Source organism: Tympanuchus pallidicinctus, unplaced genomic scaffold, assembly GCF_026119805.1.
Source record: "Tympanuchus pallidicinctus isolate F22 unplaced genomic scaffold, pur_lepc_1.0 scaffold1, whole genome shotgun sequence".
Classification (NCBI taxonomy): domain Eukaryota; kingdom Metazoa; phylum Chordata; class Aves; order Galliformes; family Phasianidae; genus Tympanuchus; species Tympanuchus pallidicinctus.
Genome location: NW_026294618.1, coordinates 3,452,258 through 3,468,777, shown reverse-complemented (window position 1 = coordinate 3,468,777; position 16,520 = coordinate 3,452,258). Strand labels below are relative to the sequence as shown.

Genomic DNA, 16,520 nt, shown 5'->3' with positions numbered 1-16,520 from the left:
GGCTGCCCAGAGCCACATCCAGCCTGGCCTTGAATGCCTGCAGGGATGGGGCATCCACAGCCTCCTTGGGCAACCTCTGCAGCTGCAGCTGTTCCTCTCCATCTCCTCTGGGGAGGAAGCACGAGGCGTCCCATTAACCTGGTGCACACCCACAGCTTTCTCAAGAAAATAGAAGAAATCGATCGACCTGAGGTTTCTCCCCACAGCTCCCCGCTCCTCAGCCACAAGAGGGAGGTGGTGCTCAATGCTGCCGGCGTGCATTTCTATTTCCAGAGGCCGTGCGCCCATCCCACACCCAGACCGTGGGACGGGGTTGGGACTTGGGGGACTGCTAACAGCTGCAGCAGCCCCAGTGGGAACGGGTGAGGGCGAAATGGGAGGCTTTGGGTTGCTGGAGGTGGCTGATGCTGTGCACAGTGAGTGCCTGGATGCATAGTGATAGGACAAGGGGGAATGGTCTTAAAGTGAGACAGGGGAGGTTTAGGTTGGATATGAGAAGGAAGTTTTTCCCCCAGAGGGTGGTGAGGCACTGGCACAGGTTGCCCAAGGAGGCTGTGGATGCCCCATCCCTGCAGGCATTCAAGGCCAGGCTGGATGTGGCTCTGGGCAGCCTGGGCTGCTGGTTGGTGACCTGCACACAGCAGGGGGTTGGGACTGGATGAGCACTGTGGGCCTTTGCAACCCAGGCCATTCTGATTCTGTGATTCCATCCCACCACACTCAACCTAAGGTTCTCCTATGCTCCCACCTGACCTGAATAAAGGATTTCTGCTCATTTGCTTCTGATGAGCCCTTTTTGTTTGCATTCTTGTCAAGAAACCCCCCCTGCAGCATCACAGAGAGGCAGAAGGGACCTCAGCTGTGCGAACTTATGGCAGGAACGGGGAGTGGAAGCCCAGGGCCAGGCTGGACAATGAAGGGAGTGACTGGAGCTGCCCGGAACGGGCTGTGCTGCTCACCACTGATCTGGAAGAAGGAGCAGGAACGAAAACTCCGTCCCTCCTGGCGCTAACAATGCCCAGGCAGACATGCAGCTGCAGGGCTGGCACCATCCCCCATAGGTTTGCTGGTTTGGATGTACCCCAACCCTGCAGGCATTCAAGGCCAGGCTGGATGTGGCTCTGGGCAGCCTGGGCTGCTGGTTGGCGACCTGCACACAGCAGGGGGTTGACACAGGATGAGCACTGTGGACCTTTGCAACCCAGGCCATGCTGGGATTCTAGGATTCAATGTGGGTCTGTGCTGCTCGTGGCCGTGTTTGCCCTGGGAGAACATCAAGTGAGTGGGAAGGTGATGCCCTCCGGCGATGCCCTTCTCCTAGCCCGGCATTATAGTCCAGGAGCTGTTGGCTGCTTGTTTTTTGTCGTTTTCTTTTCCGAGCTGCGACTTCATGCCTCAGTTCCTCCTTTTCGCGTCGCAGCCCCGCGCTCCCCCCGCACCCAGCCGCGGAGTCGGGGCGGCTCGGCGGCCACGCGTGGGGCCAGGAACCGCGGAGGTGGGGCCGGGGAGGACCGGGGAGGGGCGGCGCCTGCGCGGGGCGGCCGCGGAGCTCCGCGAAGTTGTGCGGGGCCCGGGGAAGTTTGCGGCGGGGCGGGTGGCTCCCGAGTCGCTCCCGGTCCCGCAGCGCTGCCGGGCGCGGCCATGGCTTTCCGGCGACGGGCCAAGAGCCACCCGCTCTTCAGCCAGGAGTTCCTCATCCACAACCACGCCGACATCGGTTTCTGCCTGGTGCTCAGCGTGCTCATCGCTCTCATGTTCGAGGTGAGGACCACCACCCCTCCCCCCCCCCAAATCTCCTCTCTATCCCCCCTTTCCCATCCCCACGCGTGTCCGATCCGTTCGTGCCCTGCCCCATTGGCTCCGCCCATCGAGGACGGCCCCGCCACCACCCGCCTGCCCGCGACCCCCCGTCCTTCCCACCCCGATGTGATCCCCTCGGTGCGGGTCCTCTCTGTGCACCCCAATGTGGACGAGGTGTCCCAATGACCCCCCTAGAGCAGCTCTGGGGTGGCTGTGGGGCACAACCCCTCCATCCTGGGGCACCAGAGCCCCTCCATCCTTTGGGATGGGGTTCCTCCATTCTTGGGGCACCGAAGCTCTTCCACACTTTGGGATGGGGTTCCTCCATTCTTGGGGCACCGAAGCCCTTCCATCCTTTGGGATGGGGTTCCTCCATTCTTGGGGCACCAAAGCCCTTCCACACTTTGGGATGGGGTTCCTCCATTGTTGGGGCACTGAAGCCCTTCCACGCTTTGGGATGGGGTTCCTCCATTGTTGGGGCACTGAAGCCCTTCCATCCTTTGGGATGGGCTCCTTCCATTCCTGGGGTGCCCTCCATTCTTGGGGTACCAATGCCTTTTGTCCTTGGGTTGCCAATCTCTTCCACCCTTGGGGTGCCAGGTGCCATCCCATTCAGTCACCATCACTCTCAACACTGGGGTCCCCCCTCGCTGAAATCCCCATAAGGACCCCAACTTTTGTGCTGGCTTTAGGGGTGAGCCATCTCTTTGCCACCCCCAACCCTTCTGGTTGCAAAAGAGCCTCAAGCTGGGGGAGTGCCTGCAAACCTTGGTTCTCCTGCATGTGCCCCCAGATCTGCCACCGCTGCTGGGGATGGGATGGGGACGCATCGCTCACCCACCCCACATGGAGGAGAATGCATTGGGAAGGAAAGGAAAAACCACCCCCTGGTTCACATTTTCCCTCACTGGAAGTGTATTTTTGGGGCTTTTTCTCAACACCATTCCCCTTTCCAGATGTTTTCTCCATGGGATGAGCAGCGGAGGTCCCACTATGACAAATCATCCCCCCTCCCTGACTCTTCCATGGGGAAACCCAGTTGTAGTTGAGCAGTGCTGGGAGCGCTCTCCCTGCTCCGGCGCCGTCCCTCTCAGCTGCAGTTCTTTTTTTTTTTATTTTTTTTCTTTCTTTCTTTTTTAATTGGAATTTATTTCTTTATTTATACATTTCCTCTTTCGGGGGAGGAGACGGGAGGAGGGACGGAGGCCTCAAGGAGCGCCTTCTCCCTCTCCAGTTCTCCCCGACGTGGAGGCACATCGGGTGACTGCCGGCCTCTCTTCTCTGCAGCCTAACAGGACCCCCCTCACCCCCCCCCCCCTACATACACACCATCCCCGCCCAAACCCTCCCCTTCTGCCCAGTGCCACGTTTCAAAGCAAATCCAGCCTGGAAAGGGGTGGCCGGGGGGCCTGGCGGAGGAGGAAAGGCTCCTTGTGCAGCAAATCGCAGCCGGAGGAAATCCATTTCCCGATGGCAGCACACCCCCCACCCTCCTCTTTTTTTTTCTTTTTTTTTGTTTTTTTTGGCTTTTAATCCCTTCCTTTTCCACACCGATGGAGCGATGCAGCTCAAGGAACCCATGGGTTTGCATCCGCGTGGGTTTAAGCCACAGAGTGCAGCTCTCCGTCCCGAAACTGCATGCAAACAATGCGAGTTTCGTTGCCGTGCTTTAATAGAAAAAGCAACCTGGTGAGGTTGCATCTCTGGTGGTTCTCATCTGCAGCTGCATTTTTCGGGCACGGCGCTCGTAGGACGTGGGGTTTCAGTGGCCGCAGTGCTGTGAAGGAGCTGAGCCCCCCATGGGGCTGGGGTGGAGCTGGGGGGTTGAGGAAAGGTCTCTTCTTCTTTTATTTCCATAGCTTTTAATTCATTCTGCTTGTGCTGATTGCTGGCAGGGTCCTCCTGCAGGGTGGCTGTGTCGGGCAGCATCCACCGTAATCCTCCCCATAGCAGAGGGCTTGGGATGCCTCTTTTGATCCTCACTTCTTTATCTTGCTCATCTCCAGCCTTCCCCCTGGGGTCCTGTGCCCATTGCTGCCATCCCACTGTGCTTTTTTTGGTGTCAGCTTGCACAATTCATAGAATGATAGAATCACAGAATGGCCTGGGTTGCAAAGGCCCACAGCGCTCATCCAGCTCCAACCCCCTGCTGTGTGCAGGTCACCAACCAGCAGCCCAGGCTGCCCAGAGCCACATCCAGCCTGGCCTTGAATGCCTGCAGGGATGGGGCATCCACAGCCTCCTTGGGCAACCTGTTCCAGTGCCTCACCACCCTCTGGGGGAAAAACTTCCTCCTCATATCCAACCTAAACCTCCCCTGTCTCACTTTAAACCATTCCCCCTTGTCCTACCGCTGTCCACCCTCATAAACAGCCCTTCCCCCTCCAGTTTATAAGCTCCCTTCAGACATTTCTGCCTTTGGATGCCTTTTCAACGCCTGGGTGTCCTCCCCATCCTCCTCCTCCTCCTCCTTGCTGGGTTCCCACCTTCCTCATGCGGAAGCAGCCCAGTGCTGCTCACAATAGGGCTGTTTCCTGCAGGGGAGGGCTCTGTAAATGGGATTTTTAACCTTTTCCCAGGCAGCCCCACTCCAGGCAACACGGGCAATGAAGGTGATGCTCAAAGGCTTCAGAGCATCTCCCACTTCATAGCATGTGTCCCAATGGTTGAGGGTCACTGATGTGGCGCTGAGGGACGTGGGCAGTGGGTGGGGGTGGCTTGGGTTGATCTTGGGGAACATGGTGAGCATAGAGTCATAGAATGGCCTGGGTTGAAAAGGACCACAATGCTCATCCAGTTCCAACCCCCTGCTGTATGCAGGGTCACAGCCCAGGCTGCCCAGAGCCACATCCAGCCTTGGATGGCTGTTTTCGTGGCTGATGGGTCATTTCCAACCATAATGATTCAATGACATGAAATGCTCCTTGAGCATCCCTTCGGTTCACAACTTCACCCCATCTCAGTGGGTTGATAGCAGAAGCAGCCTGGGAGTTGTATTGCAGCAGGGACTGGGTACTGGTGGTGATATGGAGACACAGTGCTGCCTGCTGCCCTTTGCCTGTTTGGGTGCTGGGTGCATCCTCATAGAGGTAACATGGGTTGTGGGGGCATTCCCCCAAAAGGAGCCATCCCAAATGCAGCCATCCTTGCCTTCCCACCCAGCCCAAAGCCTCCATGACACAGAATCCTCCCAGATGTTGTGAGTGCAGAGGTGCCCCTTCCTTGGGACACCCAAGGTCAGGCAGGATGGGCTGTGAGCACTGATGGAGCTGTGGGTGTCCCTGTTCAGTGCAGATGGGACAGATGGCCTTTAAGGTCCCTTCCAACTCAAACCATTCTATGATTCTGTTATTCTGTGACTCCGTGGCTTTTGCTGCACAGAGTGCACGCAGTCACTGCCTCCACCAAAGCCCAGTGTGTAAAGTTTAATTTAATTTTTTGGTTTTTTTTCACCAAAACCAGCTGAAGGTTGGAAACACAAAGCAGCTGCTCTCCATCCTCACTTTGCATATCTTATTTTCACTATTTGGCAGAAAAATGAAAGCCAAGCAGGGCTTGGCTGAGCCTGCAGCTGCCCACCTTGCTCATACCCACACTGGGGAGCACAGGACGGGGTCGGGCAGCATTTGTGCAAGTTAAATCTGGGGGAGATCGTGCTGTTTAATACCTGAGCTGGAAGGGCTTCCCGTTGGTGGGTTGTGAGTGGGGCTTTGTGCAGGATTGACTTTTCCATGCTGCCGTGGTGCCCTGCTGTGGGGTGAGCCATGTGTAGGCAGAGGGGCTGCGCTGCCCTGGGAGGAGGGCTTTTTGGGAACGGCTGCTGTTTACTTTCCGAAGCTCTGGTCCAAAGTTTGGCCTTTGGTTTACATATAGAGCCTGTGTCAATGCCTACCATGGATCAACACGGCTTGCTTTCAGCAAACACTGCGGCTGGTGGAAGGGAGAAAAAAAAAAAACAACGGAGAAAAGTCTTCTGACAGCATTTTATCTGTAATTAGGGTTGTTTTTCAAGCACTGGAAATATTTTCCCAGCTCGGGCTGCTGCAGCTCCCCCAGCCTCCCCCACCAGCTCTGCAGTGATCAGAGGCTGTGAGAGCTGGGGCTGCTTGGCCCAGAGCTGGGGGGTCTCAGGGAGGCTCACTGCAGCCATAAATCCTACAGGAGGTGCAAGGGGATGGGGCTGTGCTCCATGGAGCCCAGGGCAGTGCAGGCACACAGAGCACAGCCTGGAGCCCAGGAGCTGCCATCAGCAGCAGTGCTGTGCTGGGCAGTGCTGGAGCCCGGGCACAGGGAGCAGAGAGCAGTGAGGGCTGCTCACCGGGTTTCCCAAAGCCACCTGGATGTGATGGAGCATAAAGCACTTCCTATGTGGTATCTCGTCCCTTGCAGGCAAATCCCACTCCCCTTGTACAATTCCAGTATCAAGATCTCATTTCAGTGTGAGCACAGCGAGTGTCTTCCTGCTGCAGGTCTTGTGCCTCTGAATAATCCTTGGCTCACCAGCTTCTTCTTTCTGTGGCCTATCCACAGGCTGCTTAATGGCAGCTTAGAAGTGTCTGCTTCCTGAGCCAAGGAACCCTCGCTTCTGCCTTCATAGGATCATTAAGGTTGGAAAGGCCAGTAATATCACTGAGTCCAACCATCAGGAAGATGTCAAGGGAGGTTTAGGTAGGATGTTAGGAAATGTTTCTTCTCTGAAAGAGCAGTGATGCAGTGGCACAGCTGCAAGTGGTGGAGTCACCATCCATGGAGGTGCTCCAGAGCCGTGGGGCTGTGGCACTGAAGGACGTGGTCAGTGGGCATGGTGGGGTTGGACTGGGTGATCTTGGAGGTCCTTTCCAACCTGAATGATTCAAGGATTGAAGAATGGAGGGATGTCGCTGGTGTCCTGGCTGCCATGTCCATGCTGGTTCGTACCATCCGTTGTGTGCTCCATCTCATGGAGCTGCTGCTCTGGAAGCTGCCACTCTGCCTGCCCAAAGCTGTGTTTGAGCCTTTAGAAAGCCTGAGGGCCATCTCCAAAAAGCCACAGATGCAGCTCTGGTGATGCACCCCAGCCTCTCTGGCTGGTTCCAAGACTTCATCCTGGAGATGGTGCTTCTGGTTGTGCTGTACTCCAGGATGAAGTAACCTTGCTTTCGTTGCCAGCAGGGCTTACAGGAGCCAGAAGCATCTCCTTAAGCCAGCCATGCGATGCACTTTTTCCATAACCACCCCAAATTCTGCCTGATGTCTCCCTCTCCTTGGGCACTGTGTTCCTCACTTCTCTGTTCCTCCGTCAGCAGAGCCCAGCAGCGTTTTGGCACTGGGGCAGCTGCATCAGCCCCTTGCTCAATGCCCTTAGGAACAGGATGGGAGCGCTTGGCAAAGCCCCTGTGTTTCCTCCCCCAATAACTACGTCCTGCAAGACATGAAGCAATCCTTCCATCTGGGTTTTGAGTAGTTCTCAGCTCTTAAACAGTTGCAGCTATGTCTGTGAAGCTGTCTGTCAGCTGTGGCACTGTTGGTGTTGGTTGTGTGAGAGGCTGGAGGCTTGTGAAGCCCTCGGGCTGGAGGTAAAACCCTGCCTGTATGCAGGCTTGGACAAAGACAAGGGCATGGTCAGAGGCTGATGTTGGGTTTTGGGGTGTGCCAGTCTTGGGGAAGCTTCTTTGGGGTACAGGGATGGGATGCTCAGCTCTGCCGCAGCACCACAGAGCCTTCTGCCTGGGTGCTGGGGTTCCCTCCCTTCGATTAAAAGCAATAAATGAAGAATGAACAGCATACCCTTCTTGGCAGAGGACCCAGCGTCTCGTGTCTGGAGTTTTATTTTCTTTGATTCATTCTGGGGAGTAGAATGGATGGGTCTGAGGGATGGTTGTAATTAATACAGCACGTAACGCTGCAGAGCTTGGTGGGACCACAGCAGTGGCTGAGTAACACTTGGGCTGGATGGGTGCTGCTGAAGGGATGCTCGTCCTCCAGGAGCAGCTTCCCCACCAGGCTTTGCTGACTTTTCCAGGTTTCTTTCATCCTCCCCCTTCCCAAATACCTGGTCCCATTGGGAAGCCTCCTTCCCATACCAATGCCTACACCCTTCCCATCTGCCCGCCTCGCATCCCCCTTTCCCAGCACAGTAAAAGTTGGCAGAGGAATGAAATTAGTAATTAAATTTGCTTGATGCCCCCTTTGTGTGTCTTTGACAGGTTACTGCCAAGACTGCCTTCCTCTTCATCTTACCTCAGTATAACATCAGTGTGCCTACAGCAGGTAAGAGATGCTGCTGCTCCGGGGAAGGAATCAGCCCAAATCCTTGCTGCTGGCTGCCATGGCCTCACCTCCCAGTGAAGGGTCTTCAAATGTGAGAAATGTTTGGGTTTGCTTGTGTTTTGGCTGCTCATTCCTACCTCCCAGCCACAGTCAGGGCTGTGAGCATGGTGTGGAGGCAAAAAGAAGTGGTTTGGGTGAAGGATGGGGCTCAGCATTGGGCATACACTTGGAACACACAAAGCCTGGCCTGGCAGCAGGACGGTGTGGCTTATTGAAAGGCGTTGAGCATTCCTCCAGTCGAAGAGAAGGGTGCAACAAGAATAGGATGAGGCAGACACAGAGAAGATGGAAGGGCAGCCCACTAAGTCATGGCTGAAGAACTCACTCTGCTCCCAAATTGAATTGTGGTCTGTGTTCCCCTGCAGCACAGTCCAGACAACTTCCTCTCTTGTGCCTGAAGTGATTTACTCATCTTTAGCCTTGCAATTTTATCATATACTGTGGTTATAAACCCTGTGAGAGGCATTAGCTCAACCTCTGGTTTTGTACAATGCCCAGCACATGGGGACCAGGTCGTGCACATCTTCATAGCAGCTGTCTTCATAAACCCTATTCTAACCTTACTAGGACACTTCCAGTCTTAAAAGCAAATATGGGCTGAAGCTTTATTTGAGGGTAAAGAGGGTTGGTGACAGATCAGATAGTGAGGACTGGGGCAAGGGGAAGCAGCAGCTTGGCAGGGCCATACCTTCACATTGCAATGCTTTCTGCAGCTCTCCCCAAATCTACTTCTTGCCCACAAACTGCAAGACTGCAGATAGATACCGAAATGCAGACTGTGGGAGTACTTTGGGTGCTGTTAGGTCTCCCATTGCTCTGGAAGTGCAGGCTTCCCATGAGTACTATTTCTCATCCTCTAGCCCCGTGCTGCTTTCTTAGATCCCTTTATAGCACAGTACACCTCTGTTCAGGCAGCTGAGTCCTGCTCCTGAGTGTCACCTCCCTTGAGGTGTGTGACAATTAAGAAGCTGTACCCACATTGCCAATGACCTAACTCAGGCTGAAGACCTTTTTTACAGGGCTTTCTTCCAGCCATGTGGCCACTGGCATAGTCTTGACCTCTCTCTGCCTCCAAAATGCATGCTCCCATCCAAGCTATGTTGGTTATAGCCACCTCAAGGCTTCAAGTGAGTCATAAGCCTTGGAAATAGTTGGCATTGAGAGGTCTTACCCACAATTTGATCTCTTTGCAGATGGGGAGCTGGTCCAATATCACTACGGTCTGAAGGATCTGGTCACCATCCTCTTCTACATCTTCATTGCCATCATCCTGCACGCAGTGGTGCAGGAATACGCCCTGGACGTGAGTGCAGTTTGGTGTCTTGAGTAGATGGAGTGTCTCAAGTACCATGGATGGGACACAGTCCTGCTGCAATCAAATGTGGCTCTGGTGTAGTCCAGAGACTGGGGTGGCCACGTGTAAGCTGTCATCTTTGGGCGATGCTTAGGACAGGGAGGAAGAAGAGAAAGGAGAGTTGCTGACCTGGTGGCTCACGTTTTCTTTTCCTTTCTCCTTTCCCTCTGCTTCATCCCAGAAAATCAACAGGCGTCTCCATCTCTCCAAAGTCAAACACAGCAAGTTCAATGAGTCAGGGCAACTGGTCGTCTTCCACCTCACCTCTTTGATTTGGTGCTTGTACGTTGTGGTGACGGTAAGGCATAGGGCTAGCTGCACTTTGGGTTTCCTGGGGGGAATTTTGGGTTTCTGGTGAAGAAAAACTCTGTGAAAGCAAAGAATCCCCCATCACCCTTTGGGCAGACGGTGTTGGAGAGATCAAAGTGTTTTAGCAATGAGGAGGATTTGATATGCATTGGGGTCTAGCTGTGGTTCCTGGCAGTGCTGGGAATGGATCCTTGGGGAGGGGTCCCCTCCCTGCTGCTCTGGGGGTCCTGCCAGCCCTCTTAGAGGACCACTGTCACCTCCAGATCAGTCCCTTTGGGAACCTTCGGGCTTTGGTCCTGCCCACACTGCACAGAACAGGTCATCCTTGCATCCCTTGCCCCTCCCTGGCCTTTCAGGAGTCATGCCAATTAAAGGAAAAGATTTGGGGCAGTGAGGGCACAGGTGATGGTGACAACTGGCCTCAGGCAGGATGAATTTTCCATGCAAAAATCTCTTTGCAAAACCCAGTGCAGACCCCTGTGGCAAGAGCTGTGCACATGTGGAACAAGAAGGGAGCTCCTGTAATCTCTGTGAGTGCAGGGGAATGCAGGCGAGTGGAAAATTAAACTACGTGATGCATATTTAATTGATTTTTGTAGGTATTTTTTGTTCCTCTTTCTCCTCAGAAGTATTCCTTTCTGCTGAGTGATGCTTGGGCTGGAAATGCCGGTTGGGAAAAGCCCCCCAGACCATGCACATGGTTTCTTGCAGCTGCACTATTGATATCTCATCCCAGTGTTTCCAGAGCATCCTCCTTGCATTGCCCAAACCCCAAAACATCCTGTCCCTCAGCTCAGGGCCTTTTGTGCAACCACAAACGCAGCTTTTGTTACCCAAACATGAGGATGTCATGAAACTAGAGACGTGGGAACATATCTGAGCTTGGAGAGCTCAGTCCTGGCTTGTGCAGGGGACGTTAACCTTGCCTCATTGTAACCACGTGCTGCCTTGTTCCTCTATCTGACGACTTGCCTCTCTTTTTCAGGAAGGATACATATCAAACCCCCAGAGTTTGTGGGAAAACTACCCGCATGTTTATCTTCCGTAAGCACTCACATTTTGTTCTTGGGCTGACTGCTTCCTTCCCCCATGCCATTTTCCATGTGGCAGCACAGAGCCCTTTGCATGCAGCAAGATCCTGGTCAGGGGTGGGCATCTCCTCTGGAGCTTTGGGGAGGGTGTTCTTGAAGGGCTTTTTCATGGTTTAGTTATTCATCACCTTGGGTAGGTTGCTTTGCTCTTCGTTTTCCATGGTAGAAACGAAGAAGAGGGGATAATTCTCCCTTCTTGGGGTTTTGCAAGAGTGAGATTTGCTGGGGACGTGGAGACCACAGCACAAACACCTGGATGAAGCCCAGACTCGGCTAAATGTAGTCCCCTAAATCCAATGGCATCGGAGCAGTGAGGGAATTGCTTGGGGCCCCAGGAGCCCTTGGCACCCAAGGCTCGCTCCGCAGCTCATCCCTGCCTTCAGCTTCCAGGTGAAGTTCTTCTACCTGTGTCAGCTGGCCTACTGGCTGCACGCGTTGCCAGAGCTCTACTTCCAAAAAGTTCGCAAGGTGAGAGCTGTCCAAGGGCTCCAGGCTCCTTGGGGCTTTGGGATTTGAGGGGGGGAGAGGACAGGGTGAGGGGATTAACACTGCTCTCTGCCCTGCCAGGAGGACATCCCACGCCAGCTGCAGTGCATTGCGCTCTACCTGGTGCACATCGCCGGCGCGTACCTCCTCAAGTGAGTCGTCTATCTCTGTGTTTTGAGCTGGGGCTTTTGCAGGGTTTTTCATCCCCAAATTCTTTGTCTGGGGCTGAGAATCCAGGGAGATAAAGTAAATAGCGTGAAAGTTGAACTCCTAGCTGCAGGATGGTAAAGAGCTGCTTTTGTGAGGGATAAACTACTGGTTTGTTGCTTTGATGCTTTGGGGTCGGGGATTTCACCATTGCGATCTGGGCATCTGAGCTGTCCAGCTTTGGGCTGGTGCTTACTGCAGCTTAAGGATGGAACATTCTGGATGTGAAGGACCAAAGCTGACCAGCCTGGTGATGCTTTTTTCTTCTTCTCTTTCTTTCTAGTTTAACCCGCTTGGGGCTGATCCTCTTGCTGTTGCAGTATTTAGCTGAATTCTTCTTCCACATGGCCCGGCTGGTCTACTTCACAGATGAGAACAACGAGAAGCTGTAAGTGGGTGAGCTGGCCATGGCATTCCATCTCCAGTGCCCTCTGGTTTTTGCTGTCACCTTGCAGCTCAACACTGGGGGATACTGAGAGTGCAGCACAAAGTGTATCTCCAGAAGAAGTTGGGTTGAGGTTAGGGTGAGGAGAGTTGGGAGCAAAGAGGTTACTGAGCTGCACAGTGCTAAGCATTGGAGCATCTCCAGGTCAGGAAGGGGAGATGTGCTAGGGGAGATGTCTACAAAGTGCTTCTGCACCACGGTGCATGCTGGCAGCGTGACCTTCTGCTGAGAATGGGGTGACATTCTGTGAGAATGGGGCTCTGCATATGGCCATGGGGCCCAGAGGCTGCTCCTGTCCACATCTCTGCTTGCCTTCCATCAGGTTTAACGTCTGGGCTGTTGTCTTTGTGGTCACCAAGCTCTTCACGCTAACCCTCTACATTTTGGTCATTGGCTTTGGTCTGCCACGCGTGGAGAACCAGGCCCTGGAGCCAGAGAAAGGGAATCTCTTCAGCTTTCTCTTCAACCATATCCTCTTCAGGTAGGAATGTCCTGCACCATATCTGTTCCTTCTCTGCATCCTTTCCTGTGAATATCTTGTGAAACTATTTCCCTCGTATTTGTTGAAGGAAGTAACCAGTTACAAAGGATGAACTGAAGCAGACACCTTAGGGAAAGACATGCGTGTTCTCCCTTATGGACCCGTAACTGTGTATTGATGTGGTCAATGAAAAAGGAGTTTTTCCATCTGCTTGTATGTGTTTGGATGCCCGTTAACGGGGGAAGCAGGGGATGGGATGGGCTGCCATTGTTTTGGGCAGTGCTGATTGAGATGGGCCTTATAGCTTCTACAGCTCCCTGAAAGGAGGCTGTGGCGAGACATGGGTTGGTCTCTGCTGCCAGCTAACAGTGACGGGATGAGAGGTGACGGCCTCAAGTTGCACCACGGGAGGCTCAGGCTGCATGTTAGGAAACAGCCATCTGTCCAGGGGAACCTGGACCACCGGTGCGGGGTGAAGGCCAGGCCGATGGTGGCCTGGCTCCTCTCTTCTCAGCCTTGCCTCTTCTCCGCCCCTGCCAGAATGAGTGTGCTGCTGTTGGTGTGCCTCTTCCAGGCCTCGGTGATGTGGCGCTTCATCCACTTCCAGCTGCGGCGCTGGCGGGAGTACTGGCACGAGCAGAGCAGCAGGAAGCGGGCCGCAGCCTGCGCCAAGCAGCCAGCCAAGCCGCTCAAGAGAGACTCTGGTGAGCAGGGGGCGCCGGGAAACGGGCTGCCCAGATTGCTGTGGGTGCCTGCAGTGCCCAAAGGCAGGCTGGATGAGGCCTGGGTGGTGGGAGGTGTCCCTGCCTGTGGCCCATGGATGGGCTTGAAGATCTCTTCCAACTCGTTCTATAGTGACGTATAGAATGTGTATCCATATATGATGCTGGCCCACGCAGGATGACGTGGGTGAGGTTTTTCTGTCTCTGCCCCCAGGTTACCATGAAAATGGAGTGGTGAAAGCGGAGAACGGCACCTCGCCGCGAACCAAGAAGCTGAAATCACCCTAAAGGCCTCGGCTCCTGGGGAGGAGGGCGAGGGGCCAGGACTGAGGGCAGCCCTTCCTCCCAGTCCTCACAAGGTTGTCTTGAGCAGCTTGGGAGCAGGCCGTCTGCCCGAGGTGTCTCACTCTCCTCCCTTTCTTTCTTACCTTCTTGAACCATTTGCAATAAAACCAAAAAGGTCCCTTTCCCCTGCTCCTTTCCCCTGCAGGAGCCTTTTCCGAGCCTCCTCTGGTTTTGCCTTCCTCTGTTTCACCGTAAATCAGTGTGCAATTTTATTATTTTTTTTTCTGTTTTAGTGTTTGGTTATTTTGCATTTTTGTTACAAATGCGTTGTAGATGGTTCCAAAATATTTTTTTTGCTCCTACAGCATGTTTCTCCCCTCTCTCTGTGTTGATTCCCCCATCCCCTGGTTCAGGGCCGTGGCAGTTTGAAGGCTCCATGTGTCAGCTATGGGAACGGGCTCCAGGGGAGAAGTACGGGGACTCTGAGACCCATGAGGTGCTCATGGCTGATGGTTTCCCCTGCTGGGGCAGTCCAGCCAGCACTCAGCACGTGTTGCATGATGTCGATGCTGCAAATAGGGACTAGCGTCTGAGGGAGGAACCTCTGTTGTGTCTTGTCTCTCTCTGGTTGAGTGGGGTTCCTCCAGCTCCTGGCTTCAAGCTAATTTTAGTGATCTAGGAAGCAGAGAAGGGAGACGAGTTCCCTCTTCCTGTAGGACCCACATACTAGCCTTTACTTGCCCCAGCTTTTCTGGTACAGCTGGGTCCCCTTTATTCTCTGGACTGCCCTGTAGTTGTTCTGCATCCCCCAGCACTGAGAGCTGGGCTCAGGGCTCTGCAGCTTATCATGCCTTGTTGTGGGGCAGTGACATCCTCAGGTCCAGGTGAATCCTCGAGCCCTGCCCCACTCTGAGCCCTGGCCTGGCTCCTGTCAGCCTCCTGTGCCTCAGACCTGGTGTGCTCATGGCTCGTCACCTCCTCCAGATGAGCGAAGTGGCTGCTGCAAAGGGTTTTGCCTTAATGGGACTGTGCCCCTTGTGCTTAGCCATCCTCATTCCTACCATGCCAGTCCAGCTGTGCCATCTGCAGCCATCAGCTTCTCTTTCCGTAGGATACACAGCTTGTATCCACCCAAGGTGCTATCAAATGTAGGGTTTCTTCCAAAAACCCTAGCCCCTTCATCCCTTTCTGAGCTGTGAATGAGATGACAGGAAGGATGCCAAGGGCTGTGAGGAGTAGCTTGTACATTAGGAAAGGCCTGTGAGGCATAGCTGTTGGCAAATGGAGTTGTCTTAAATCTACCTCAGAGGCCGTCTTTTGCTACAGACCACTCTCTCTCTTGCACCTCCCTGACCTGAGGTCTGGGGGAAGCCCAGGTGCCACTGGCTCGCTCCCCTTTGCTGGTGGGCAGCACCTCTTGCCCAGGGTTCTCACAGGTCGGTGGGCTTCCTTGGGGTCTGTGCACCAGTTTGGATTTGGCTGGTGGGTGCTTCTCATCCCATAGCTCTTTTTTGGGGTGCTTTCTGGGCTTTGCTGTTGGTGCCTCTTGTGCAGCAAAGTCAGCTGTAGCTCCTGGTGCATGGGGTCGAGGAGAGCCTGGCCACTCTTTGATGTGCGAGGCAGGATGGAAGCCCACCTTCCTTATGGGTGATGGGATGTGTGGTCTCATGCCATGTCACTTGCTCAGCCCCTCCAGGCATGATTCTAGCTCGGGCTTTTTGCAGTGAGGCTGGCACATTGTCATTTGTATCTTTCGTCTTTTGGAGAATGAGAGACAGTTGTTTGTCTGCCACTCTTGGAATGGAGTCGCTTTTTCCTCCCTTCCTCCTTTCCTTGCAGAGCCTCAGCTAATGCTGGGCACAGGAGGGAGAAAATGTGTAGGGACGTGAGTACAGTTGCTCAGATTCCACTTGTTCCTCTGTTCCCGTGACCTCTGAGTCAAACAAAATGTCAGCAGGAGTCTGGAAGAAGGTCCCCCTTTTTGAGGGGAAGTGAGGAAGGAGACTTTGAAGCTGGCGCCTCTCAACAGCTGAGGATTGGCTCTGTTGACAGATGACACACACAATCCTCTCAGAAACCGGCTGCTGAATAATTCCTCTTCCTGCCTGCTTCGCTTCAGGCAGCTTCTCCACTTGCACAATCCTGTGTCTTCATAGAGTAGCTAATTATCGTTGTATCCCAAGTGCCTTATGTTGTCGTGTAGCGTCTCGTGTGCTTGATCTGTGTAGGATAGCAGCAGCTGAACACCCTTTCTCCTTATGACATATGTACAACATATGCTACATTTATGTATCTTTTTTGTTTAGATTTTGGATTTTTTCTGTCTTTTGATAGACCAGTAAAAGGGACAGTTTGTTTTGGAAATATTTCCATGTTTTCTTTCTGCTTGTTGTTTGTTATTTTTTCTTAAGCCCAGAGATGATGTTCTTTTTTGCCCTCCTCTGTCTTTAATCCTCTGAAATCTTCATCCTTCTTCTGTTACGCCAAAGCATGGCATGACTTCTGTTTGGTTATTTAGTGCTGAGCCTTTGCTACAAGGCAATGCGAAGTCTCATCCTCGAGGTTTCCAATCTGCCCCCCATTGGAGGGGCTGCCCCGAGCTGCTTCTGTCTCTGGCTTTTAGTGCAAACACCATCTCTGCAGTAACTGCTTTTATGTCCATGGCATTTCTCAGCAGACCAAGCCTTCTTTTCAGCCCAAAGAACTTTCACTGCAAACGGTTACTGGTCAGTCTTCCCTTGACTGCTTTGTGTGCAAAGATGCTGAGAGCCCTCTGTCATTGACTCGATGCTCTTCTTGCATCCCATCCTGTCAAGCTCTCTGTCATCTGAAAAAAAAAAAAGCCACAACCACACCAACAAACCCAACCTGAAGCAAGAGCTGTTGTCTGCCACAGTGCAGGAACTGACAGACTGTGCAAGTTCTGACTTCGTGTAATCACTGCTTGCTCTGCGCCCTTCCTGTGGGCTTGAGGCTGATTCTGCCATCTGTGTCTATTACCAACGTAAGGTCAGGGACTGAGTAGTCTGTG

At 53.6% G+C, this 16,520-nt stretch overlaps 1 protein-coding gene across 1 annotated transcript; it reads left to right on the top strand.

Annotated features, from left to right (window-relative positions):
- The first annotated feature begins 1,536 nt into the window (after positions 1-1,536).
- Positions 1,537-15,304, top strand: TRAM2 (translocation associated membrane protein 2). The gene is made up of 11 exons (XM_052693229.1): positions 1,537-1,761; positions 7,986-8,049; positions 9,303-9,412; positions 9,645-9,761; positions 10,758-10,816; positions 11,247-11,331; positions 11,431-11,501; positions 11,840-11,944; positions 12,324-12,482; positions 13,023-13,186; positions 13,419-15,304. Exons 1-11 carry the CDS (start codon positions 1,642-1,644, stop codon positions 13,490-13,492), a joined length of 1,128 nt encoding a protein of 375 aa, XP_052549189.1. The 5' UTR covers positions 1,537-1,641; the 3' UTR covers positions 13,493-15,304.
- The last annotated feature ends 1,216 nt before the right edge of the window (positions 15,305-16,520 follow it).